Here is a 24932-nt window from a genome sequence, read left to right as displayed (position 1 = left end):
GCCATGCCTTAGGTACCCCTCTGGAACAGAGCCCTACCTAAGCTCTGGCTTGGGTGTCAGCAAAGAGGAAGGGCCCCAGCTTCCATGGAGGCAGGCACCTGGAGAACCAGGCTGGTTACTATGGGACTTGGCTATATTCAAACCGAAAAATATTCCCCCAAACAAGCTTATAACGGAAATCCCTATGGAAACTGCATTTGTGTAGCAAATGTATCTTTTTCAACTAAATGTTGTTTGGCTGCTTTATTTGCTTTTTGAATACTTTTAACCTGTGATGTAAGGAATACCTGATTTTAGAGCTTTGTCTAAATTCAGTCCCTCTGCCCCACTGAAAAGGGGGAATCCCCCAGGAAAGCACCCCAGCACTCTAGTTTGCCAACCGAAAAACACCACCAGCTTCCTAATATAATAAAGTTATTCTACTCATTTGAACTGCTTTCTGAAATAGGAAGAAGTAAAGCTGAGCTGCCTGACATGAAAAGCAGGGTGCAAGTATGAATTTTGTAAAAATAGAAAAGAGGAAATATCCCACCCTCACAGGACATTTTTCTCACTTGCTGGCCTTACTGCATCATTCTCGCTGCTGGGTTGAGATCTTTCTTTTTTTGCAGTTCCTGTTGTCTAGAACAAATATATTTAGATACTGTATTTATAAACATATCTAAATTCAAGGCTAACGGGAGCCAGGAAGGCAGGCCCTCCCTTCCTCCCCTTTATCTTTTAGTTCAAAGAGCTAGACATAATTTCTCCTTTGCCACTTTCATTTTTGTCTTTCTCTGAGTTATGGGCTGAGGCAACGCGTTCGGGTTTTTTTTGGTTTGACCCAGGTAAATACCCAATATATGTTTTAAAAAAAAAAAACAACCCTTACATTTTGGAAAGTGCTCTGGAGGGTTCATCACCCGGGCTATCCTTACAGAAGCGGGTTTCCCCTCTTCCCACTCTGAGTCACCCAGATAAGCGCCCTGCTCTTCGGTTTCGGGGGCCGGGACGGGCCGCGGTCCTCCCCCTGCAGGGCTTACCCCAGGACCCGCGCCTCGCGCGGCCGGCGCCGGTCTCTAGGACCGCGGGGAGGCGGGGCGGAGTGCGGCGAGGCCCAGACCCCGCCCAGCCCAGGCGCGGGGTGGGGCCGGGCCGGACTTCGCCGCTCGCTCACTCGCTCTGCGGGGTGGGGGCGGGGGCAGGCGGGCAGTGGGCGGGGAGAGCGCGGCGCCGCGGGGGCCGCGCAGCGGAGCAGCCGGGCACTAGGGCCTCGGCGGAGCCGCTCCCGGGAGGGCTGGGCGGGGTGCGCGGCGGGGGCGGCGGCTTCGCGGGCAGGCGCGGGCCCCGAAGCAGCGGCTGCGCCCTGCGCCGGGGAGGAGCCGGGGGCGGGCGGGCGGCCGGCGGCGGGGGCCGGAGCCCGAGGCCGGGAGTGCCTGAGCGCCGGCGGCGGCAGCGGCAGCACAGGCTCGGTCCGTCAGGCCGCGCGGCTCGGGGTCCGCCCGGGGCTGCGGCGAGAGCGGGCGCCCGGCTCCCTCCCCCGCCCGCCGCCGCTGTGATTGGGTGGAAGATGGCGCTGGGCGGATGGAAATCCTAATGACAGTCTCCAAATTCGCCTCCATCTGTACCATGGTAGGTGCGGCGGGCGGCGGCGGCGGCTGCGGGGCCTAGCGCGCTCCTCGCGGCCGGCCGGGCGGGCGGTTGGCCCGGGCGCGGGGGAGGGGAGGCGGCGCCGGCGCGGCGAGCGCGGCTGCGGGCGGCCGATTAGGGCTGCGGCGGCCGCGGGGCGATTAGCGCCGGACGTGGCGAGTGGGCGGGCTCCGGGCTGCTTCCCGCGGGGCGGGCGCGGGGCGAGGGCAGGGGGGCGCGGGCTGGGCGCTGCGGCCGTGCGGCGCGGGCTGGGCCGGTGCGAGGGGCGCCGAGCGCGCGGCCCCATTTTAGGCTGGCCGGGCGCCGTGCGGGGTGGTGTCCCCGTGTGTGTGTGTCCCCGTGTGTGTGTGTGTCCCCGTGTGTGTGTGTGTGTGTCCCCGTGTGTGTGTCGGGGGCGGGGGGTCCCCGGCAGGCAGGCAGGCAGGCGGGCGGGCAGGAAGGGTCTTACTCCTGCCCGGGGAGAGGACGGAAGTCAAGTGCAGATTTTCTCCGCGCGCCGCGGAAGGGGGCGTCCTCCGAGCCACGTTCGGGGGAAAGGGGGTGTGTAGGAAGGTGGAAACTTTAACTAAGTGCCGTTGACGTTTTTTCCATTTTCTACTCTTTCCGAGGAATGAGCTCTCCCGTTCCCAGCCATGTGTCCAGGTGGCAGTCTTGTCTCTGGGAATCCACACGAATCTTGAAGAGCAGCATTTCCTTTCCTGTCATTTGTTTACTTTAATACACCAAACATCTGTGTGTGACTTGAAGTGTTTCTGTGCAGAGAAGGGCTGCAAGGGTTGTTGCGATTGTTTTCTCAGGGCTTTTAGGTGGATTGAAAGGGAAGGGTGTTAATGCCCGTTGAAAGTCCAGAATGAAGCAGAATGTGGTTGTGTTTAAAACTTGGTGTTTCTGTGCTTGGCCGAAAGGACTACAAGTGGTGTGCAAAATGGCACAGAATTTGCTTGGTTAGCTCCCTAGGAACTGACGTCTAGGGATCATAGTTATGAGTCATTCCCCCCAAAAGTTATTCATTGCAACGTGGGCCTTTCCTTCTGTTTCACGTCTCACTAGCCATTTGTATGCATCTGATTGTGCTTAGAGATCCCCAGGCCACTTTGTATCTGAGGTGGTTAATTTTATATATCTTTAAAGAGTGGAGAATCACATAGGAGAGGTGCTTTAAAAGCAGTCTACACTGCACGCTGAGAAACAGTATTAAAAAAAATGACTGAAATCATAATGTGTATTTGGGTAGCATCTGACCTCATATACATTCGTGCCCTGTAAGGTTATAATTGAGTTCAGAAATCCCGAGTTTGGAGAACCGTGCATAGCAGACGGGACAGCTTCCCACTGGCAACATGTGTATCTCATGCCTCTTGGAGTCAAGGCAACTGTGCTGCCAGATGTATAACGGTACAGAACATATATAACCTGTGCTACATGTGTCTTGATAGTCACAATAAACACCCATGCTACTGGCCTATGTGTGTACTGTACTATAGTTTTTATTGTTATTTTAACGTGAACTTTCCCTGCTTACAAATAGAAAGTTTACTGTGTAATAGTGCACACTTCGAATGGTAGGCAGCAGCTTCCAGTCTCCTGTATCGCGCGTCCCCTGAGTGTTGTAGGGTTATCTCTCTTTAGTTTTGAAAACATTATCAGGAAGTGCATCATGGCTCCCAAATGCAGCAAAAGCAATGCTGGTGATAGCAGCAAGAGGCAAAGGAGGACTGTCGATTTGGAAGTGAGACAAAAGGTTGTTAAACAACACCAAGGTGGAAAATCATCAAATGCTATTTCTTGAGAGTTAGGCATGTTTGCACAACGTCCGAAACCCCTAGCGTATTTCACAGAATATATTGTTGATACTAAGCAGCACGTGACAGGGAAGAATGAATCATCGAAGGATCCATTTCCCCAGTTGGATATTTGTTCTTTCTAACAGTGTACATTTTAGAAGAGCATTAGTATTAAAGGGACTGTACCGACATGGTTTTAGAGGATTGTTTGGACCAATTATTTCTAGATATGCTAATTATCTTTTTCTGTTGCAAAAGGACTGTGATAATGAAGTGTTTTAAAGAGAGAAGCTTGCCAAATTGCTGAGCTGCACACATGGTCAGGTCATAGTTCATTGTCAGAGTCTAGTGTTTCCGGAACTTGAGTGATATGTTAGTCTTTACTAATCATTCTTTCATTCACCTACTCAGGTATATATTTAGCATCTATGATTCGGAAATGGGTTTTGGTTAAGTGCAAGAAAAGAAGTCCTGGTGGCACAGTGGTTAAGTGCTAGGCTGCTAACTGAAAGGTTTGCGGTTTGAACCCCCCAGCTGCTCTGCAAGAGAAAGATGTGGCAGTCTGCTTCCATAAAGATTACAGTCTTGGAAAGCCCATGGGGGGCAGCTCTGCTCTGTCCTGTGACAGGTTGCTATGAGTCAGAATTGACACGACAGCAATGGCTGGAGTGCAAGAGGCTTTGGTGAGTGTTGAGGATACAGCAGTACAGCAATGATCAAGGCAAATCCTTCTTTCCTGGTGTTTATATTCTAGTTGAGGGAGGCAGACAGCATTTAAATAAACATCTTGCTAAGTGTGTGCTGTAATCAGATTAGGGCAGGAGGGCACAGAGAGATTTGCCAGGGTGGCACAGAGAGTAAAGCTCCTTCTGGGGCTCCCACCCAGGTGCATTGGTTGCACGTGTGGTGTGTGTGTATTGGCAGATATAGAAATGGCAGTGCCTGGCCAAATGTAGTTTCAAAAGTAGTATTAAAAAGTAGGTGTGTCTGTATTCACGTGGAAACCCCAATGGCGTAGTGGTTAAGAGCTACTATGGCTGCTAACTAAAAGGTTGGCAGTTAGAAGTCACCAAGCGCTCCTTGGAAACCATTTGGGACAGTTCTACCCTGCCCTGTAGGGTCGCTATAAGTCGGAATTGACTCAATGGCAAAGGGTTTTTTTTTTTCTTTTTAATATATTTTTTATATTTTCAACTCGACAACAATGGGTTTGGTTATATTCATATTTGAATAAATTATGGTGCGCTCTTAAAATAACGCCAAATGTCTTGTAACCTGCAATACTTGTAAAGAAAACTGCCTCCCATCTTCCGCTTTGTAGGTGTAGTTTTGCTTGGCTTGGAATTCTTCACGTGCCTGGCTAGTTCCTACTTGTCTCCTAAGCAGGAATAGCCTTACTTGAATAATCCTACCCATACCAGCCCCACCCTCCTTTCCCCTTACATAGTTTCACAACACTTTTGTCATCTTGATAGCATATCATATTTACTGTGTTGTAAATTTTTCTCTTATCTCCTTATTAGAATGTGCAGGCTTAAAAGGCAAGGACTATCATTTATTCCTCCATCCCCAGCACCCAGGGCAGTTCGATCAGGACCACTAACCTCTGCACACAGTAAAAAAGTTTCCCAGAGTACTTACTTTCTCCTGCTGCTCTGTGGGGACCCTGAGTTTGGTTAAGCATTGATGAGATAGGGGGTGTGTGTGGAGTGGTGGAGATACCTGAAGAGTGATACTTCTTGGAAGAATCAGCCACTGAGAAATATTTAGAATAAATTGAAATTTTATTCTATAGAAAACCAAACTGGTTGTTGTAGAGCAGATTCTGTCTCATGATGACCCCATGTGTGTCAGAGTAGAACTGTGCTCCATAGGTTTGTCAGTGGGTGATTTTTTTAAATTAATTTTTATTGTGCTTTAAATGAAAGTTTACAAATCAGGTCAGTCTCTCATACAAAAATTTACATACACTTTGCTGTACACTCCTAATTGCTCTCCCCCTAATGAGACAGCACAGTTCTTCCCTGCACTTTCTCTCCTCGTGTCCATTTGGGTAGCTTTTGGCCCACTTGCCCTCTCATCTCCCCTCCAAACAGAAGATGCCAACATAGTCTCATGTGTCTACTTGATCTAAGAAGCTCATTCTTCACCAGTATCATTTTCCATCCCATATTCTGGTCCAGTCCCTGTCTGAAGAGCTGGCTTTGGGAATGGTTCCTGTCTTGGTCTGGGACCATGGCCTCCGGGGTACTTCCAGTCCCAGTCTGATCATTAAGTCTGGTCTTTTTATGAGAATTTGGGGTCTGCATCCCACTACTCTCCTGCTGCCTCAGGAGTTCTTTCTTGTATTCCCTGTCAGGGCAGCCATGGGTTGGCCGGGCACCATCTAGTTCTTTTGGCCTCAGGCAGATGTAGTCTCTGGTTTATGTGGTCCTTTCTGTCTCTTGGAAACCCTGGTGGCACAGTGGTTAAGTGCTACGGCTGCTAACCAAGAGGTTGGCAGTTCAAATCCACCAGGCGCTCCTGGGAAACTATGGGGCAGTTCTACGCTGTCCTATAAGGGCTGCTATGAGTCAGAATTGACTCGAAGGCAACGGGTTTTTCTGTCTCTTAGGCTCATAATTACCTTGTATCTTTGGTGTTCTTCATTCTTCCTTGCTCCAGGTGGGTTGAGACCCATTGATGCATCTTAGATGGCTGCTTGCTAGTGTTTAAGACCCCGAACGCCACTCTCCAAAGTGGGATGCAGAATGTTTTCTTAATAGATTTTATTATCCTAATTGACTTAGATGTCCCCTGAAACCATGGTCCTCAAACCTGTGCCCCTGCTATGCTGGCCTTTGAAGCGTTCAGCTAATTCAGGAAATTTCTTTGCTTTTGGTTTAGTCCAGCTGTGTTGACCTCTCCTGTATTGTATATCGTCTTTCCCTTCACCTAAAATAAAACTTATTTACTATCTTATTAGTGACTACCCCTCTCCCTCCCTCCCTCCCTCCCCCTCTCGTAACCATCAAAGAATATTTTCTTCTCTGTTTAAACTATTTCTGTAGTTCTTGTAAAGTGGTTTTATACAATATTTGTCTTTTTGCAGCTGGCTAATTTCACTCAGCATAATGTCTTTCAGATTTCTCCATGTTATGAAATGTTTCATGGATTCATCATTGTTCTTTATCAATGCATAGTATTCCATTGTGTGACTATGCCATAAGTTATTTATCCATTCATCCGTTGATGGGCACCTTGGTTGCTTCCAACTTTTTGCTATTGTAAACAGTGCTGCAGTGAACATGGGTGTGCATTATATCTGTTCGTGTAAAGGCTTTTATTTCTCTAGCATATATTCCTAGGAGTAGGACTGCTGGATCATACTTATGGTAGTTCTATTTCTAGTTTTTTAAGGAAGCACCAAATCGATTTGCAAAGTGGTTGTACCATTTTACATTCCCACCAGCAGTGTATAAGAGTTCCAATCTCTCCACAGCCTCTCCAGCATTTATTATTATGTGTTTTTTGGAGTAATGCCAGCCTTGTTGGAGTGAGATGGGATCTCATTGTACTTTTGATTTGCATTTCTGTGATGGCTAACATCTTGAGAGTTTCCTCATGTATCTGTTAGCGAAATGGCTGATTTTTTTGGAAGTCATCAGACCTTTCTTCCGAAGCATCTCTGGGTGGGTTCGAGCCACCAACCTTTTGGTTAGCAGCCAAATGCATTATCTGTTTGTACAACCCAGGAACTCCTTTATTATGTAAATACTAAAGTTTACATAATTTTTTTCAGTTGTCAAAATATGGTACCTGGGCAAATCTGTAATACCTTAATTAGGTTAAGTAGCTCTGTGAAAACAAATCTCTTCAGATATGTTTTATTCTATGTCACTGTTGCTCTGCTTACATGTGAAAGTTAGTAGAATTTATTTTTCTTAAGTTAGTATTCTAGCCTGACCAAAATGAGTGATTATGTTTAGATTACAATGAATAAATTTGGGAAAGTAACTCTAGAACTGCCTCTTTTTTTCATTTTTCTAGGAAATAATGCATTTTCAGCCTCACTTAGTGTTTGTTTTGCCTCTGAAGTAGGTTCAAACTTCAGGACCTGGCATATTGTATTTAATAATTATGAAACAATGAGAAAAGTGGTAGAATCCACACAGAGGACCCATGTTTTGAAAATTGAAATGGAGGTTGTAGGTCAACTTTTGGTGGCCTCTGACTAGAAAATGATAATGAGTGCTCCATTATGGCTGTCCATGGAGCCTCTGGTTTTGACACTATGGCTCTTCCTGTTTGGGCTGTAGGAGTAATAGTTGGGAGGGGATTGGATAAAGGGGAAAAAGCTCTTACAGGGGGTAGGCAGAATTAGATCGGGGACAGCACTGGCACTGCTTGGGTCACAAGGGACTAAGGTAGATAGAACACAGCATGGTGTTCATGAGACCAAGGTCACACGTTAAATCCTTCTACTCTGATGGGTTTTATAGGTAGTCCCCAGATTACGAATGGCCAATGTATGTACAATCTGTAGTTACGAACTAATTCCTGGAAAGCCTATTATATTAATTCTAGGACATACGATGGTTCATAATAACAGATGGCACTTGTTTGTGATGTGCCTCAAAACATTATTATCACTGTATTATCTTAAAGATGTTTAGTGTATCTGGAAATGTTTCTTATGCGTAGCAAGGCACACTGTGTACTATATACTAAGACAAACATCTTGACTAACCGACGTTAGGCACAAACCATACCTGACTGTTCTGACTTCTGTACAAGTTCGACTTAAAGACAGATTTAGGAACTGAACTGGTTCATAATACGTGGACTACCTGAACTTTTTGAAAAGCCTGCACCTAACACAGCACTCTGCACATGGTAGACCTTAAACTACAGGTAAAACTGGCTAATTTTCCTTTTCTTATTGCCCTGAGTCCAAGCAGTTCCAAGTAAACGTGTGTATGGCCAATGCAATTTATCATTCCAGAAAAGAAGAAAAGGAGGAAAAGCTTCAAAGCCCATGCCTTGTTGATAGGAGGGTTGATAGTTCTTCATGTAGGCAGAATATCATACTAAATAAAATTTCTTGTTTCTTCTCAAGAAATAGGGTGCATTTAGTTATTTTATTAATACAAAAAACCAAAAACCAAACCCGCTGCCGTCCAGTCAATTCTGACTCATAGCCATCTTACGGGACAGAGTAGGACTGCCCCGTAGAGTTTCCAGGGGGCGCCTGGTGGATTCGAGCTGCCAACCCCTTGGTTAGCAGCTGTACCCCTTAGCCACTACGCCACCAGGGTTTCCTTTTATTCATACAGTGTTTTATTAATATCTCATTATTAACAGTATTTCTGTGATAAACCAAAAGCTCACTGCTTTCCAGTTGATTTTGACTCGTAGAGACCCTGTAGGACAGAGTAGAGCCGCCCCATAGGGCTTCCGAGACTGTAGCCTTCCAGTCGATTCTGACTCGTAGAGACCCTGTAGGACAGAGTAGAGCCGCCCCATAGGGCTTCCGAGACTGTAATCTTCGTGGAAGCAGACTGCCACATGCATTTTTCTCCCATGGAGCAGCTGGTGGGTTCAAACCACCGACCTTTCAGTTAGCAGCCGAGCACTTAACCACTGCACCACCACAGAGCTCCTTGTTTCTATGATAAGAACATTTAAATTCAAATTGCCAATGTTTTACTCATCAATTTTTACCGAGGGAAGAAAGCCTCAAATATAAGGAGTCCTTTATCATATAAATTATTGATTAGGTATTGATGAGGAATGTTTGAGCCTTAAGAATAAGTTTTATAAATAAGTATTAATATATTTTTTTAAGCTGGCTGATCTTCTGAATTTGGTTAAAACAGTCTTGGATGTTGAAAAATTATATAAGTGATACATTCTCATTATAGAAAAGTTGGAAACCATAGAAACTGCTGTTAGCTGCTGTGGAGTTGGCCCGATTGTGGCGACCTCACGCACAATGGAAGGAAGCGATGCCATCCGCGTGGTGGGTCGCACATCACAGCGTTGTGACTCATTGGCTGATGTGTGGAAGTATTCACCAGGTTTTTCTTCCTAGATTGTCTTAGCCTGGCAACTCCACTAAAACCTGTTCCACATCATAGCAACATGTAGGCCTCCACTGACAGGGGTAGTGGCCGTCCGTGGGGTACGTTGGCTGGGAGTGGAACCACATGGAAGGCGAGAATCCTACCACTGAACCACCAGTGTAACCACAGAAACTCTAAGGAAGCAGAAAGAAAATCACTTACTTTACTTTCCAGAGTGTATATTTTTTGCCTTTAAAAAAGACTTAATCGAGCTTATATCCTAGATACAATTTCACATCCTCTTTAGTCATGCTAGTTTTAAAATCTGCTCAGTTTTCAGAATAAGCATGGAGAGTTTAATGTTTTAAAACTTGGAAAGCTTACTAAGGAGGGCACAGTGATGGGGTACTGGATTGTTGATAGGTCATTCAGTGTTTATTAAAGGGTAAAGTTCCATACTTGGTAGAAATGGAATTTTATAAGAGATGATGGGTTTATTCGAATCTTAGACACTTACTATTCCAGTACCAGTTGCAGCTGAGTCATTTCTGACTCATGATGACCCCATGGGTGTCAGAGTAGTGTTTTCAGTGGCTGAATTTTTGGGAGAGATTGCCAGGCTTCTCTTCCAAGGTGCCTGTGGGTAAACTCAAACTTCCAATTTCTTGGTTAGTAGCTGAGTGCATTAATGTTTTGCACCATCCAGGGGCTTCTAGATGCTTACTAGTTATTACAAGTTAAGGTAAGACCACTGGCATCAGAAACTTGTAACACTTACAGTGTAAGAGTTTCAAATACCATATTCAAATATGTGGAGTCTGTCTGAGTACCATGGTCATGTTCTGTACCATGTGGCTTCGCTTACCCTTCTGGTGGCTTTCTCCCTCCACCTTTGACTAATCTTTTTATAATAGACCTCAAAGTAGGTTAATTATCTACCCTACTTGGCCTCCACGTTAGCCAACTTCAGCTAGACTTTATCACAACATGTCTTGTTGTCCTATTTGATTCTAGGCTTTTGACCAAGTCTCCAAAGATTGAGTCCACCTTTGTTTTGTCACTTACCAAGTTCCTTTTTCCCTGCTTTTAAAGATTTTATTCTAGCTCCCCTACAGATTTTATTGTCTCAGGAAAGATTACTTAAGAATTCGTATACTTTGTGTAATTCCTTTCCAGAAATCTTAGTTTTTCAGGTTTAAATCTAATTTTGTTTCTCTTTCAGCAGTCCTATTTCAGAAACTTAATGTAGTATATTATTATGTGTCCTATAGCATGGTATATTCAAAAGAGCAGTTGGGCTAGAAGGTAAATTCTGGTTCACATTTTGACATTTAGGTCTGTGTATCTGAGAAAAAATCTCTTAAAACTTTTCAATTTTTCTCTTTAATAATGAATTGAACTACACAATCTTTAATAAATATTCCTTATAGTTTTTTGTCCCAGATCTAGAACTTGACTGTGATACCTTGAAAGTTTATCAATGAATATCATCATCATTTTTGGAGCCCTAATCATGTTTTGGAAAGCCTAGTGGTATAGCTGCTAAGAGTTCAAATCCACCAGGCTCTCCTTGGAAACCCTGTGGGGCAATTCCACTCTGTCCTGTAGGGTTGCTATGAGTCGGAATCAACTTGATGGCAGTGGGTTTGGTTTTTGGTTTAAGCATGTTTTAGATAATAAATGAAGCTTGGAATTAGGCATATTTTATATGAATTATGCATAGTGTCTCAGATTATTATTTTTTTAATGTGATATAATTTATAGAAGATTGTACTCCAAAGTAAATATGTTTTTCTTTCTTTAAAAGCATTTTACCAGAGATTGGTGATATCACCCTTTTACTCGTTAACAGGATAATTCACATAGTTATTTCCTAATTGGTTCCTTTTTTGAGATTCGACACTTATTTCTCTAACTGTGAGTATAAGCTCGGGCAAGTTATTCTACTGTGCCGTGTTTCTTCATCTGTAAAATGGAGCATTGCAATAATACAGTAGGAACTGTGGAAGCCGGAACCTGTGTAAGGTGGGAACCTGTCAGAGAAGGGAAATGCAAATACTTTCTGCTTACTCTCATAGAGGAAGCGTTGGTAGTTGGAAAATATGGCCTTGGTGATAGAAACAATGCTGGAGATCGAGTGATAGAATTTTGCAAGACCAACGACTTCTTCATTGCAAATACCTTCTTTCACCAACATAAACAGTGACTATACACATGGACCTCGCCAGATGGAACACACAGAAATCATTTTGACTACATCTGTGGAAAGAGACGATGGAAAAGCTCAATATCATCAGTCAGAACAAGGCCAGGGGCCGACTGTGGACCAGACCATCAATTGCTCTATGCAAGTTCAAGCTGAAACTGAAGAAAACCAGAGCAAGTCCACGAGAGCCAAAATATGACCTTGAGTATATCCCACCTGAATTTAGAGACCATCTGAAGAATAGATTGACGCATTGAACACTAGTGACCGAAGACCAGATGAGTTGTGGAATGACATCAACGATGTCATCCATGAAGAAAGCAAGAGGTCATTGAAAAGACAGCAAAGAAAGAAAAGACCAAGATGGATGTCAGAGGAGACTCTGAAACTTGCTCTTAAGCGTCGAGCAGCTAAAGCAAAAGAAAGAATTGATGAAGTGAAAGAACTGAACAGAAGATTTCAAAGGGCCTCTCGAGAAGACAAAGTATTATAATGACTTGTGCAAAGAGCTGGAGATGGAAAACCAAAAGGGAAGAACATGCCTGTTGTTTCTCAAGCTGAAAGAACTAAAGAAAAAATTCAAGTCTTGAGTTGCAATAGTGAAGGATTCCATGGGGAAAATATTAAGCAACGCAAGAAACATCAAAAGAAGATGGAGGGAATACGCAGAGTCATTATACCAAAAAGAATTAGTCGATGTTCAACCATTTCGAGAGGTGGCATATGATCAGGAACTGATGGTACTGAAGGAAGAAGTCCAAGCTGCTCGGAAGGCACTGGCGGAAAACAAGACTCCAGGAATTGATGGGATATCAATTGAGTTGTTTCAACAAACAGATGCAGCACTAGAGGTGCTCACTCATCTATGCCAAGAAATACGGAAGACAGCTTCCTGGCCAACTGGCTGGAAGAGATCCATATTTATGCCTATTCCCAAGAAAGGTGATCCAACTGAATGTGGAAATTATAAGACAATATCATTGATATCATGCAAGCAAAATTTTGTGGAAGATCATTCAAAAACGGCTGCAGCAGCATGTGGATAGGGAACTGCCAGAAATTCAGGCGAGTTTCAGAAGAGGAGATAGAACCAGGGATATCATTGCTGATGTCAAATGGATCCTGGCTGTAAGCAGAGAATACCAGAAGGATGTTTTCCTGTGTTTTATTGACTATGCAAAGGCATTCAACTGTGTGGGTCATAACAATCTATGGATGACATTGCGAAGAACGGGAATTCCAGAACACTTAATTGTGCTCATGAGGAACCTTTACATAGATCAAGAGGCAGTTGTCGGACAGAACAAGGGGATGCTAATTGGCTTAAAGTCAGGAAAGGTGTGCATCAGGGTTTTATTCTTTCACCGTACCTATTTAATCTGTATGCTGAGCGAATAATCCGAGAAGCTGGAATATACGAAGAAGAACGGGGCATCAGAACCAGAGGAAGACTCATTAACAACCTGCGTTATGCAGATGACACAACCTTGCTTGCTGAAAGTAAAGAGGACTTGAAGCATTTACTAATGAAGATCAAAGACCACAGCCTTCAGTATGGATTACACCTCAACGTAAAGAAAACAAAAATCCTCACAACTGGAACAGTGAGGAACATCATGATAAACGGAGACATGATTGAAGTTGTCAAGGACTTCATTTTACTTGGATCCGCAATCAACAGCCATGGAAGCAGCAGTCAGGAATTCAGAAGACGCATTGCATTGGGCAAATCTGCTGCAAAGGACCTCTTCAAAGTGTTGAAGAGCAAAGGTGTCACCCTGAAGACTAAGGTGCGCCTAAGCCAAGCCATGGTATTTTCGATTGCATCATATGCATATGAAAGCTGGACAATGAATAAGGAAGACCGAAGAAGGATTGATGCCTTTGAATTGTGGTGTTGGCGAAGAATATTGAATATACTGTGGACTGCCAAAAGAATGGACAAATCTGCCTTAGAAGAAGTACATCCAGAATGCTCCTTAGAGGCAAGGATGGTGAGACTGCATCTTACATACTTTGGACATGTTATCAGAAGGAATCAGTCCCTGGAGAAGGACATCATGCTTGGCAGAGTACAGGGTCAGCGGAAGAGAGGAAGACCCTCAACGAGGTGGATTGACACAGTGGCTGCAACAATGAGCTCAAGCATAACAACGATTGCAAGGATGGCTCAGGACAGGGCAGTGTTTCATTCTGTTGTGCATAGGGTCGCTATGAGTCGGAACCGAATTGACGGCACCTAACAATGACAATAACAACAACACAGTGATAGAAAAGTGGTAAACTATACCCTGTCATAGGTGGAAGACTTGTGAAAACGAGAAACACTGCAGTCCCATGGAGTTCCAGCTGTCACGATCTCACTGTATCTGGCTCCTGGTATCATTCTGTAAGTGTTGGCTGTTACTGTGCTTCTAGAGTGATGTGCTCTTCTGGGTGGGACGGGAAGTAATCATTGGCCATGCTGATGAATCTGTTAGCTCAAGAAATACCAACTGAAATTTTTTCATGGAATGAAAATTTTCAGGTCATTTTTATCTTAAAAAAAAAATAAATGTTTATCTTAAACATTTGTTTAATAGTTTATGCCTCAGAGAAAGGAAATATTTATTTTGTAATTAATTGGATTAAGCTATAATATTGTTGATAGTTGCCACCGAGTTGACTCCAACTCATGGCGACCCTGTGTGTGCAGAGTAGAACCGCCCCACAGGGCTTTCGAGGCTGTGACTTTTCAGAAACAGACCGCCCGGCCTGTGTGCCTAGGCATCTCTGGGTGGGTTCCAGCTGCCAGGCTTTCGGCTAGCAGTTGAGTGCTTAACTCTGTGCACCACCCAGGAACTCCTAGAATATTACTGAGAATGTAGATTGTCTTCTCTTCCTGATTTGGGTAGTTTGTATAAAGAGATTTTATTCCTTTTGTCTGGGAACAAAAGTCACTGGTCAAATTCGTGACATTCTCAAACATATTTTAGAACTTTAAATAAGTTGGGAAAACTTTTAGAAGAAAAATCCTGCCTTACTGTTTTGTACTTAAAAAAAAAAAAAAGGGCACAAGTTTTTGTCGTTACGGGAACAATGTGTGTGTGTTAACATCAGCTTCAGGTCTATTCCCGTTTAGATTTTGCCTGTTGTGTATTTTGAAATGGTAGGTTAACTGTTCTTAATAAACACTGGGGCTGTATTATTACACTTAACTCCCTCGTGTCCCTGTCCTCTACTGGAACACCATTTTTCGTTGACCTGCAATGCAGTCTCCCAACCTGATCCTGGTAGATACCGTTTGTAAAACCTGTCCCCTCCCTATCTTGTAGGCTAGAGGAAGATTAACTACAGATCGGGAAAGTACTTTAAGGTGTTGGGAGGAAAATGTAAATGCTAGGTATTATGGAAAGTTATGGGTTGTTGAATTGAAAAATCACGTACCAAGAATTGTTGAAATTACCTGTAATATGAGAATTTGACCGTTTAAAGCCTTTCACGGGTGCTGGGAGAGATGTACCCCAGTTATATTTACCCCCGTTATATTTTCTGCCCTCGGGGTTTATTGGTAGGCATTTGAGCCACTTTAGTACATTCTGGAATCAGTACGTACCATGTGCGTGATGTGCTTTATGGAACGTGGGACTGATCTGGCCTGCTTTCGTTAGTCATCTCCCTGATAAGATCTTTTATAAAGTGCTGACTGGAAAGTTGAGTAAGATATGGTATGGCTCGTGTGTAACCAGGAAGTGTGAGGCACTTCCTGGACCGTGGTACTGATGTGTACTGGCTTTGTGATGTACCTCGTGGAACACAGTACCGATATGGACTGCTTGTATTTGGCACCCCGTATTGGCAGTGGGTAGGTTTATTTTCAACTAATAAAAAATTACCAACAGTGGTTCAGCAACTATTCCATTAGTGAATAAACATGGCATCACCCCAAACTTCCAAAAACAAAAATTCTTCCTTTAAAGTTTTAAAATCTTATGAACAGCGTTTGTGTTAGAAGGAGGTGAGTTTATATGAATAATGTTTTGGGAGAAAAATGAGCTAATCTTTGACTATTTTCATAAGAGTACTCAATCAAGAAGAATTTTGTTTTATTTCATGACAAATACAGGATATAGTGTAAAGGATAATACAGAACATGGTCGTGTGAGGAGCTGTAGCTCTCCATAATCCTTTACGTTCACTGCCTTATGCTTTTCTGTTGTTTCTGTGTGAAAGCTGATCAGTGTTCCCTGAAACTTGTGCGGTGTCTGAAGAAGTGCTGTATAAATTTGCTTAGAATCTGCCTATAGTAACCCGTTTGTCTAAGCTGCATACCAATCCAGGTGTATTTGCAGTTTACAAGGAGAAGTGGGTGTTGATTTCGGTGGTGACTGGCATGTTCTTCTTGGACTGGGTCATCGGTGCAGCTACCATCCATTCACTGCCTGCTGTAAATAGTGGTTTTGAACCATAGTAGCTTTTGCAGAGTTAGGTAACTGTTGCCTTTGTTTTTATCTTATAATGCTGTTTTATTTTAATGACCTAATATGCTTTTCTGCTTGATAGTGATTGAATGTTTTTCATGGGGGGTGAGGAAGGAGGTATTTTTTAAAAGCTGATTAGTACCTTTTTTTTGGCTCGTGAAGAGTGCTTTTTTCTTCAGTTAAGTCCTTTCAGGAAGTATTAATGGTGACCTACATTGTATCAGGGAGTATGCAGGATTCTGGGAATACAAGGGTGACTATGACAAGCTCTGGTCTTATAGAGCTTTCCATTTAGTGCGCCCTGAATGTATGACAGGTGTGCTAAGAAACCTGTACCTTTAAGTTCTGGGCAGCCAGGCGGTATCTGAGTTGACCAGAGACCGAGGAGTCCCAGCAAGGTGAGATCAGTCTTACCTGTATATTCTTGTGGGCTCTACATATACTATTTTTTCTGTGTGCACGATGAGAAAAAAGGCTGCTTATAGTGTTGTAAAGAAGGATAAACCCATAGAACAAATGAGTGCAATGAGATATTGTTCCTACTAGTATACCACTACCCAACAACAACATGCCACTGCCATTTGCCATCAATCTGATTCTGACTCATGGCGACACCATGTGTATGAATAATGGTAAATATCTGTGGAAGAGGAAATGGTTATTTCTCTCTGGGAAAGGGAAAGGCTTCAAGGGGCGGGGGAAACACCCAAAAACTTCATAGAAGAGATTTGAACCTTGCAAATGAATGGTGGTTTATTGTATGGACAGAAAAAGATGGGATTCCAACTGTGGGCAAAGTCATGGAGTGATGTGTTCCTCTTAGGGTCTTCAGGTGCTTGGAAGAGGTCTTGTGAGAAATAAGGCTAGACAGTAGGAAGGGGTTAGATCAAGGAGTGGTAAGTAAGAGTTTTAACTACTATAAAACCTGTTGCTGTCGACTCAGTTCCAACTCAGAGGCCCTATATAGGACAGAGTAGAACTGCCTCATAGGTTTTCCAAAGAGTGGCTGGTAGATTCAAACTGCTGACCTTTTGGTTAGCACCTGAGCCACCAGGGCTCCAACTATAACTATAAAAAAGACTCTCATTAATCATTTAGCCTGAGGAAATGTAAGTCCAGAGGAATGGTGGGAGATATAAGAAACAGTGATGAGAATGGAAATTAATGAAAATGTGTTGCTGAATGTAATTGCATTAATTGTCAGAAAGTTACTTTCGTTCTTTTAAAACATAACAGCCAACAATAACAAGATAGAGTGGCAAGGAAGGACTATTCAGTGGGTAATTAAAATTTCTTGCCATGTTCTTATTCAGGAGCAAAATAAATACTATTAGAACATTTAAAATGTATTATATTCATGTTAATGCATGTAAATACATACTCAAACAAGAAATGCATTTTCTTGCTGCTAAACCAGCAGAAGTTTAAACCTTCTCATTCAAACTCTGAAGGCAGGAAAATAGGAAAAAGAAAAATAGAAAAAAAAAAAAAAACTCAGAATAACCAACGTAAGGTGGAAGGAATAAGCTATTTCATTAATCACAACAAATCTAAGTGGATTAAACTCATCTGTATTGTATGAAAAGAAAGAGCTGTCAAGACTGGATAAAAAAGTATTGCTTAATCAGAAACCTACCCAAAACAAAAGGATAATCCATATAACAGCACCATGCTGTTATCACACCTAAGAAAACTAACAGCATATAGGTTTCTGTTTTTCAGATTTTTCAAAAACATTTCAAAATCATTTAGTGCTTTTCTTTTATTGGGGAGTTTTTTTTTTTTTTTTTTTTTTTGATTACTGTTTCTCTTATCTGTCATCTGAAGAATCCATTTAGAATTAGGACAGATCAGGTAATATTATCCCCACTTTTCACAGAACAGAAAAACAAGCTTAAAGTCATCCTCACATTGACCCTAGTCAATAAGGTTCAGATTTCTTGACTCCCAAATCCATTACTCTCTGTTGCAGCTTTGATAGTTGAGACAAAATTGTTGTTCCTTCCTCTTTAAGAAAGAAGTTGAGAATTTTTGTCCCTAACTTCATAGCTGGGTGTGTATAGCTTTGAGTCCTACTTCACTTTCTTAGTAATTATTTGTACTTGGGTAGTCCACTTGAAAGGAGCCCTTGTGGTGTGGTGGTTAAGTGTTTGGCTACTAACCAAAAGGTTGGCCATTTGAACCCACCAGCCACTCCATGGCAGAAAGATGTGGCTATCTGCTTCCGTAAAGGTTACAGCCTTGGCAACTCCATGGGGCAGTCCTGCCCTGTCCTGTAGGGTCACTCTGAGTCAGAATTAACCACAATGGGTTTAGTATTAGTCCTTTTATCTGATTTCAACCATGAAATGAAATAATAATTGCTCCAAAGGGTTGTCGAAGTTAAAGGACTTTGGCATGTATCATTTCATTTAACTTCATTGCACTATAAATGTGAATTAAAACCACTGTTACATGATCGTTATTGGTAGAGCCCCGACTACCCCTTTTCCTCATAAGGACAGGATAGAAGGCACATGGAGAGGCCATGGGCTGTCTCACAAGTTACCTTTGATAAGATGTAGTCATAGCCAAGTTTGAAAATGAGTTTTTGAATTGTCCCAGTTCGGGGACGCTCAGGTAAGCATTGAAGCAGCAAAGTTTTAGACTATCCTTAAAATAAAAAATCTTTTTAATGTGTTAGGAATTTATGGTTCATAGAGCGTTTTTCTTATTTTCTAGTAAGGTATCATGGGCTTGGCTCTCTTATTGACATACAGTTTTTTGCCAGATTTGTGCTGTGAGGAAACAGGTAATTTCTAATGTCAGGAAACTTCTCATAGTTATCTTCTTGTCACTTTTTTTTTTAAAGAGCTAAAATTATAGTGAGTAAATTGTGTTAATTTCAGTAGTATTGGTCTGTCTGGGCTTTTAAGGGATCTCAGAGAAGAGAATTTGGTAGTTCTGCTTTTAAATTTAGAGCCCATCTAGGCACCAGTCTTGGAAGCAGTAAAGCTCCAGGGACAAGGAGAGAAGAAAATGAAAGTCTCTGTTCTTTGGAATGCAAACTGTAATTTGAGATCCTGTAGGTGAACTTTTTTTCTGCTTTCTATATGATTATGTCGGTCTGAAAATCTACAAATTGTAACTTTAAAGAAGTTATTCCTGTCTTCTTTCTAGAATCGTTCCACACTTTTTCTTTGCTCGTGTTGGAAGGATTCCATGGTCTTTAATTTGCTTTATAAAGATACTTATATGCAGGATGATTAAGATGGTACCCTGGGAGTAGCAACTGGTACTTTGAAGTTTGCATAAGGAAGATATGTTCTGAAATAAAACAGGGAGGGCATTCTTTTTCCTACAAAAGCAGGATATAATGCTTAGAAGGTTTCGGACTTAACGCCCTCGAACGATGAAGCTTTGGTTGGTCTAGGAACAGATGAGGGAACAGGAGTCACGTGTTTCACCACTCATGATTTTGTGGACTTGAGGGTCATTCCCCAGACTGATATAACGAGTGTTCAAAGCAGACCAAAGCTGGAATGATTTTGAGATATCAGAGGCTTAAAACTAGATAGAATTGATCAAAAACCGACCGGAAAGATTGTAGTCAAAAACCGACCGGAAAGATTGTAGTTTGATTCTGCTAGGCAAATTTTGTAGGTTGTTTTTATCATTTTTGCATGTTTCTTTAAAAAGATGGTTCACCTTTTTTCATTTCGTTTTTATTGCATTTTTTTTTTTTGATTCAGGAGGCTGACATTTCAGTAGGGACATTGGTGGTTCATTGGTGGAATTCTCGCCTTCCATCTGGGAGACTTGGGTTCAATTCTCGGCACAGCCTCTCTGTTGTGCAGGGTGGCGTGTTGCCATGATGCTGAACAGGTTTCAGTGGAGCCCCCAGACTAAGATGGGCTAGGAAGAAAGGCCTGGTGGTCTTAAGAAAATCAGCCAGTGAAAACCCTGTGGAATCCCGATGGTCGAATCCACAACTGATCATGGGGATGGCGCAGGGGTGGGCAGCATTTCCTTGTAGTTGTGCCTGGGGTCCCCATGAGTCTGGCTGACCCAGGGGCAGCTGGCAGGGACATTTCAACCACAGGGAGCCCAGTTTAACAGAGAGCCTGACATGTTTTGGTGACCGATTAAAGCAAATGCCTTTACTTAAACAATCAACTTTGCAAATAGAGAGCTGAAGGGAAGCAACTTTCAACTTCTGTTTCTCCCCCCTATAAAATCAAGCCTCAGCCTGACAACCATACTTTCGTATTTGTGTTGTTTTCATGTTTGAAGATGTTATAGACTGCTCTTTTTAACTAAAAAAAAAAAAAGATACAACTGAAATCTGTTACCTCTTTTGCTCTCTATAGTTTATTTTTGTTCTTTAAAGACTTCTATGATTGATTGCCTTTGTTCAGGCTGCTGCCCCCTTTCAAGTATTCTGTGACCATGTTGTTTCCATGCCCTTTGCTTCTTTGTGTCCTTAAAGCTTCTCTTCTGTTGGTAATACTGCTTGTTGCACTTTTCATTTGTTGCCTACCATCATTCCTTTTCACATCTGGAACCGGGTTGTACTTAATGTATTATTTCAGTGCTAACGTTGTTAGCTGCCATCGACGCCTCCCTTGCCTCGTGACGACCCCATGCACAACGGAACAAAATGCTTCCTGGTCCTGCACCATCCCCATGATTGGTTGTGGATTAGACAGTATGATCCGGAGGGTTTTCATTGGCTGATTTGTGGAAGTAGATCACCAGGCCTTTCTTCTTGGTCCGTCTTAGTCTGGAAGCGCCGCCGAAACTTGTTCAGTATCACAGCAACACGCAAGCCTCCACTGACGGACGGGTGGTGGGTCCCCATGAGGTGTACTGGCTGAAAATCAAGCCCAGGTCTGTCTCCTGCATGGAAGGGGAGAATTCTAGCACAGAACCACCACTGCCTCCAGAATGATTTATAAAAGAAGAGATTTGGGTCCATTTTTGGTTGACATCAAAGCTAACAAGTCCCTGTACAAATGTTTCTTGGTGCTGTCACACAGAGAAGGCTGAACTGAAGAGGTGTGACCCAGTTAAATGATGAAATTTAGTGAGAACATTTGTAAGGCCTCCAGAATTATAACCTGGTAGACATGGAGTGCTGTTGGGTAAATGTTATCTTATTTTTCTTGAACTTTGCCGTTTTTGTGGAACAGTCTGTGTTTAATACTGGCTTTGAAATAAATATAAGAACAGGGTCACTTTTAGAAATGGAGCTGTAGATACGCCCTTGTATTTGGTAGTTTAGTAACTAATGGCTTGTTTTAAACTATGAAAATGAAGAATTTAAAAGTGAATTAAATTATTCAGGTTTAACTATGTGTGTTGTGAAAGAATAATTTGACCTCTGATTACCTTGGAAATAGTAGTTTTTTAAAATTACGATAAAATTTAAAAATGTGGTATTACCTGTACGTATACAAGCATGGTATTATATGTGTTTATATTATTTTCCCCCCACAAATATTATCACCTGTGCAGTTTTAGAGGAGCCTTGGTAGCGTGGTGGTTAAGTGAACCCACCAGCAGCTCTAGGGGAGAAAGATGTGTCAGTCTGCATCCGTAAAGATTACAGCCCTGGAAAGCCTATGGGGCAGTTTTACTCTGTCCTATAATCGACTTGACAGCACTGGGTTTATAGGGTTGCTATGAGTTGAAATCGACTTGATAACAATGGGATACAGTTTTATTTGCAACTTGCATTTTTTACTTAACGTTTGCTAAAACCAAACCTACAGCCTTAACGTTAAGTCAATTCTGTCGAGTCCGTTCTGACTCATAGCGACCCTATAAGGGAGAACAGAACTGCTCCATAGGGTTTCCAAGGCTGTAATCTTTATGGAAGCAGACTGCCACATCTTTCTCCCACAAAGTGGCTGGTGGCTTTGAACCGCCAGTCTTTTGGTTTGCAGCTGAGCACTTTAACCACTGCACCACCAGGGCTCCTACTTGATGTGTAATGGGTGGGCATTTTTCTCTGTCGTCATGTTGACTCATTCTGGGTCAAAACTGTACATTTTATTTCTCCATTGCCTTCAATGTGTATCATATTAGAAAGGTTTGGTTACGTAATAACTATTTGCACTGGAGCAGTCAGGTCCCTTTTGATAATATCAATGAATGCTCATTAACTAGGGTTATAAACTATACAATACAGATGCAAAGATACAGGTTTCAGGCTTTGTCCTCAGAGGGCTTGCAGTCTAGTTGGAGAGACTAGACACATACACCATAAGGTAAATAATGAAGCAACTTGGTGTGCTTAGTGTTGTGGATACTTAGGAAAAGTGTAGACTCCCCCCACCCCAAAACAACCGTGATATCATTCTCTCCCATTATCCCCTCCCCCCACACTTTCTTAATAGCATCAAATATCAAGTCATTATTAAAATTATCTGATTGTCTCAAATGGTTGTATACAGTAGGACCCTATATAGCATTTGGTTGCTCTGTCTCTTGAGTCTTTCCCCTTTCCCACACTTTTATTATAATTTATCTGTTGAAAAAATCAGGTTATTTCAGAGCTTTTCCAGTTGTCTACCGTTTGCTGATGGCATCCTCTTGGCGGTGTTTAATGTGTTCTTCTATTCTGTGTATTTTCTGTAAACTGATAGAGCTAGAGGCTTGATCCACATTCCTTGATTTTTTTTTTTTTTTTTTTTTGCCCGGTGCTGGGGGCGGAAGTGGTGAAAAGATAACTTCGTGGTGGGTACTTCCTGTTATATTGCATTTGGAGGCACACAGTATCTTCCATCTCTTTGTGATGGTAAGGTTGACCCATGGGTCCAGGTGTTGTCAGCATGACTCTTCTATTATGCAGTTCCTCATCAGATTTTTGGTGTTCCTTATTCATTGTTCAGCTTTCACATGCATATGAGGTGATTGAAAATACCATGGCTTGGGTCAGCACATCAGTCCTCAAAGTGACATCTTTGCTTTTTAACATGTTAAAGAGGTCTTTTACAGTAGATTTGCCCAATGCGCTATGTCATTTTATTTCTTGACTGCTGCTTCCACGGGTGTTGATTGTGGATCCAAGTAAAATGAACCATCAGTCTGTTCCCCGTTTATCATGGTGTTGGTTATTAGTCTGTCTGTGAGGATTTTTGTTTTCTTTATGTTAAGTGTAATTCATACTGAAGGCTGTAGTCTTTGATTTTCATCAGTAAGTACTTCAAGTCCTCTTCACTTTCAGTAGGCATAGTTGTGTCATCTGCATAATGCAGGTTGTTAATAAGTCTTCCTCCAGTCTTGATGCCATTATAGTGTTGCTGAAGAGTATTGAATATACTGTGGACTGCCAGAAGAACAAACGTATCTGTCTTGGAAGAAGTATAGCCAGAATGCTCCTTAGAAGCGAAGATGACGAGACTTCGTCTCACGTAATTTGGACATGTTATCAGGAGGGACCAGTCCCTGGAGAAGGACATCACGCTTGGTAAAGTAGAGGATCAGTGAAAAAGAAGACGACCCTTAATGAGATGGATTGACAACGGCGGCTGCACCAGTGGGCTGAAACACACCTAGTATCGTAAGGGTGGCTCAGAACTGAGGAGGTTTCATTGTATTGTACATAGGGTCTCAATGAGTCAGAACCAGCACGACACAACCTAACAACAACAACATCAGATTTTCACCTAATAGATTTTTGCAACTGTTGATGTTCATTGCCTAGACCAAATATTTCATTAGAGGTTCAGAATAGAGTTTCCATCGCTTCTATACTTTTTTTTTTAAAGAAGCACTTTAAGAAACATTTAAACAGAATGCAGATCTATTCTTTATATCATATTTGAAGCAAAATAGATGTAAGCTTTTATATATATGCCAAATATTTTCATAGTTGTACTTCTAAAATAGTATATTTAGTCAGCCTGCATTTAAAAACTAAAGTGAAATATTTTTCATCCTTGAACATAATCTTGTAATATTAAAATTCAAATATGTCAGGACCCAATGAAAGTTCTTGCATCTGCACTATAATTAATGAGAATTGGCTGACTGTTTACTCATACTCACTGTACAGTAATATTTGTAAAGTACAGGTTTCCTTTTATTTCTCCATTTTTTAATGAGTTCCGGGCAAGGGCATATGCTTAGTACAATTATTCTTTTAATAGTAAAGCAACGTCAAACTTTTAAGCATGTGATTCAGAAACACAGTCACTTTAATTTTTAGATTTTGGAGCTATTAGAGTGCTCTTATTTCTCTTTGTAATGTTTAATGAATCAGAACATTGCATATGCGTGTGCATTTCCTATTGCTGCTGTTAGAAATTACCACAAATTTAGTGGCTTAAAACAACATATATCTATTACTACTTTACAGGAAGTTGAGAGTTTAAAAAGGGTCTCAAACCAAAAAACAAGTCATTGCCCTCTAGTCAGTTCCAACCCATCGTGACCCTATAGGACGGAGTAGACCTGCCCTGTAGGGTTTCCAAGACTGTAATCTTTACAGAAGCGGATTGCCACAACGTTCTACCACAGAGTGGCTGGTGGGTGTGGGCTCCAGCTGCTGACCTTTCCAGTTAGCAGCTGAATGCTTGCTTAATACACTGGGCCACGAGGGCTCCTTAAAATGGGTCTTACTGGGCTAAAATCAAGGTGTTGGCAAAGCTGCATTCCTTTCTGGAGGCTGTGGGGGAGAATCTGTTTCGTTACCCTTCCCTCTTTCTCGAGGCTGCCCTCATTCCTTGGTTCATGGCATCTTCAAAGCTGTTCTCACATCTTACCACTCTGACAAGGACCCTCCTCCTCCCTGTTTCATTTATGAGGACCCCTGTGATTACAT

At 42.4% G+C, this 24932-nt stretch overlaps 1 protein-coding gene across 1 annotated transcript in view; it reads left to right on the top strand.

Annotated features, from left to right (window-relative positions):
• Nucleotides 1-1377: 1377 nt before the first annotated feature.
• The window catches only part of USP12 (ubiquitin specific peptidase 12), a 109048-nt gene continuing 85493 nt past the window's right edge, over nt 1378-24932 (top strand). Inside the window, exon 1 of the mRNA XM_049867886.1 lies at nt 1378-1611. Coding sequence (XP_049723843.1) covers nt 1564-1611 — 48 coding nt within the window. The 5' untranslated portion in view covers nt 1378-1563. The remainder of the gene's footprint in view (nt 1612-24932) is intronic.

The sequence above is a fragment of the Elephas maximus genome, chromosome 23, assembly GCF_024166365.1.
Source record: "Elephas maximus indicus isolate mEleMax1 chromosome 23, mEleMax1 primary haplotype, whole genome shotgun sequence".
Lineage (NCBI taxonomy): Eukaryota > Metazoa > Chordata > Mammalia > Proboscidea > Elephantidae > Elephas > Elephas maximus.
The sequence above is the reverse complement of the archived record's forward strand: the minus strand, read 5'-3'. Positions and strand labels throughout refer to the sequence as shown.